Below are 3,273 nucleotides of genomic sequence, written 5' to 3' on the forward strand. Positions count from 1 at the left end.
GAAAAAAGAAATGAGACATGATAAAGTTTCATTTATATTTTAATGTATAGGCTACTGCTTGTCCCTTTAAGTTGTTTTTTTTTCAAAATAAATGAAAGAAGTCGGACACAGCTCTGCGTCAGGCCGCATGTGCTCACCCTGTTTTTACAGACTCCACATGTTTCCCCTGCAGCTGGCGGGGCGTGATGAATAACGGAAAAATAACAGAATTACAACATTTAATATCCATAAAAATGTCACATATAACGTTACGATATATTTAGACAATGTCAGTCAATCAATCCACCGGGCATGTGTAACATTATTACAAAAAAGTTAAATTAAATATAAATAACGGACACTGAGTCAATAATAAAATGTAGATATGTACAACTGTGCAACATGGCAACACGTTTCATCACACCACCATCATGTCGTCGAGTCCACATCACTTTCCACTACATGTACACGCAGGTGTGGTCCTGTGTGTGTGTGTGTGTGTTTTTATCAGCTGTCTGAGTCCACCTCGCTTTTACTCTCCTCCGTTTTCTCCGCGGACGTTTTGGTGGATTTGTTCCATTTCTGTGAGTTCTCTGATTCTTCTGATGAGGACCGTTTCTGCCGCCTCCACTTCGCGCGTCTGTTTTTGAACCAAACCTACGTGGTACAAAGAAAAGCACACCTTTAATGCCGAATACGGACCACGCGAGCCTTCCACACAGGTATTTCGTTTGTGTTTTTCAGTTCATTATTATTCATTATTATTTAGTTAATAAATCTCTTCATTGCGCATTTGTATTTTTTCAACGGTGTATTTTATTGTAGCTGTTTATGGCGTATGTGCGCAGTCTAAACATTGTAAATTGTAATGATTTGTTTTATCCTCTCAAACCAAGATAAAATAACAAATGTAGCTGACACTGATTTTTTTTATCTGTTTATCTGTTTTACAAACCATTCCATGCTGCATGTGAGAGACCTGCTGTCGTAAGAATGTTATTCTGATACTGTGGTAATAATAATAATAATAATAATAATAATAATAATAATAATAATAATAATAATAATAATAATAATAATGTAGTTGTTGTCTGGTTCTGGTCTGGCTTAGTTTATTTTTAGTTTATTTTTCTTCTACATTGTGACGGATTTAATTGTAACGAGTTTAAAAAGCCCTGCTACAATTACAACTGCCTTGCCGAAAATAAAGGGTTAAATTTAAATCATTTAATAGGAACAATACGAGTTATAATAAAAAGCCATCCCACATATAAAGTCCTCTTCCTTCGCTGTTGTACACTGTAAATAGGTAAATGAGAGCAAACGGAACCTCGGGTCTGTTTCACTTAGTGTATAATTGGATTTTTGAAAACGCAGCATAATCTGAATTGTATGAAATATCAAAACTTCTCTGACCTCGACTTTCTCCTCTCGGAGATGGACCTTGCGGGCCAGCTGCTCCCGGGTACCGACGTCCGGGTACTTGGTCTCTTGGAAGAGCCCCTCCAGAGCCTCCAGCTGCTCGTCGGTGAAGATGGTGCGGTGCCTCCGCTTCCTGCGACAGTGCAGCTGGTTGAGAAGCTGCAGCTCCGTCCGCGACAGGCTGCCCATGTTCATGTAGGACATCATTTGGTGAGGGACCGGAGAGATCAACACCGAGCCTGGACTGTCATAACCTGCACGGCGGAGGGGACAGGGAGCAGACATGCGTCAGTTACAATAAAAATAACAAAATGAGCTGATTTGTAAAACACATTTCAGAACTGAAACTGACGTTGAATAATTTAAGTTAAAACACCCATAATCCATGCTTAGCCTGTATAGGCTATATAAATCCCCAGTGTGAAGCAGCCTTTGCTTTCTGTATGTGGGCCTGCACAAACAGGTTAAGTCCGGGCATAAAACGCCAGTTTGGACACAAGTCAGTGACATTTGTGGCAACACAGAGACAAGTTTCCAGCAACAACAACTGTCCGGCCAGACCAACAAGATAAAGACGTCACATAAGCATCTGGCAACAGATACGGTCTGTTTGGAAATGGTTTTGTGTGTAAATACATAGGAGTTTTCGAGTAGTTTTGGCAGGGCACGCTTTGTTTTAAGGAGACTTCAAAATAATAAAAACGTTACGCATCCTGTTACAAAGTTGTACCGGTCAGAGCAACATTTTAAAGAATGCATAATTATATAATAATAATATAATAATGTGTTGCAGCAGTAACCTGATTATTATAGATTTTTTTTCATGAGACTACTTCTTATTTATGGTTATGTTAGAAATGATTTAATAAACAACTCATTTTTGACGTTTTGACGTATCAAAACTCTCTGTCCTGACTAACTCTTCTAAAATAAAAATACAATAAAGCCGAGCGTCCTACCTGTCGGTATGCAGGGGCACTGCTGTGGGCTGAGGCCGGGCACGGATCCGCAGCAAGGCGGGCCTCCTCCTGCGCCCTGGACGTGCAGCTGTCCGTAGTAGTAGCCGTTATATCCAATCCTGGCCCCGTTCACAGACTGAACCCCCGGGGGAGACGGTCCGCAGGAGGCTGAATACAGTCCGTTGTAGTCGGTGTAGATAGAGTCCGTGAGGCCAGCGGACAGCACGACCGGAGCGCTCCGGTGCAGCAGCAGCGGCTCCTTACAGCTTGGCCGAGCGGAGAGGATGCTGTCTATGCTGAACATCCCGGCGGGCATCACACCGGTGTGCGGTGGAAAACAGGAGAAGGGGACAACTTCTTGACAAAACAAAATGTTCCGAACTGAGGGCTCTCCGTGCTCTGTGCAGAAAAAAGTTCGCTAAAACTGCGTCATGATGACTTCTCTCCCGTGCATGCGCGACTCGTCTGGAGGATGAGGGCTGGAGGTTTTGAGGGGGCCAGCTAAGAGCAGGGCCGTTCTTATAGCACGCTGACGTCACGGCGGAGAGGCTGCTCTGGGATCAGCTGCTGCTCCTCGTGGCGTGAACGGCCATAGATCTGTGTATTGAGAATTAATTCAATTAAGATAATCCGCATTGTTTGCAGACTTTTGTAAATCTGTTGATAGGTCAGAAAGGCTCTTCCTACGAAGTAATCCGATTATTTCCTTGTCAGAGAGGCCACCATAATCTAAACGCATTTGCAGCAGTTTTTACAGTGCGTGAGCGGACAGGGCCTCACGCGCATCACCTCAGAAAGGAACTAAATCAACGTTTAAATGGAAGCGCCAATGACGCAGATATCAGTCAATCCTAAATCCTCTCTTTGCGCTATAAATAAACAGGCCTAATGTTTTTTATAGAACCTTGAAAAA

At 42.7% G+C, this 3,273-nt stretch overlaps 1 protein-coding gene across 1 annotated transcript; it reads right to left on the bottom strand.

Annotated features, from left to right (window-relative positions):
* Positions 1 to 337: 337 nt before the first annotated feature.
* Positions 338 to 2,825, bottom strand: gsc (goosecoid). Its single transcript, XM_028394719.1, has 3 exons — positions 2,361 to 2,825; positions 1,396 to 1,655; positions 338 to 636 (listed from the first exon to the last, which is right to left on the bottom strand). Exons 1-3 carry the CDS (start codon positions 2,674 to 2,676, stop codon positions 487 to 489), a joined length of 726 nt encoding a protein of 241 aa, XP_028250520.1. The 5' UTR covers positions 2,677 to 2,825; the 3' UTR covers positions 338 to 486.
* Positions 2,826 to 3,273: the final 448 nt, after the last annotated feature.

Source organism: Parambassis ranga, chromosome 22 (genome assembly GCF_900634625.1).
Source record: "Parambassis ranga chromosome 22, fParRan2.1, whole genome shotgun sequence".
Taxonomy (NCBI): Eukaryota; Metazoa; Chordata; class Actinopteri; family Ambassidae; genus Parambassis; species Parambassis ranga.

Coding starts and splice junctions, on each gene's coding strand:
- gsc (XM_028394719.1), bottom strand. CDS start 2,676: ATGCCCGCCGGGATGTTCAGCATAGACAGCATCCTCTCCGCTCGGCCA. Junction 1,656..2,360: donor GTGCCCCTGCATACCGACAG/GTAGGACGCTCG, acceptor TCCGCCGTGCAG/GTTATGACAGTCCAGGCTCG. Junction 637..1,395: donor TCCGAGAGGAGAAAGTCGAG/GTCAGAGAAGTT, acceptor TGTACCACGTAG/GTTTGGTTCAAAAACAGACG.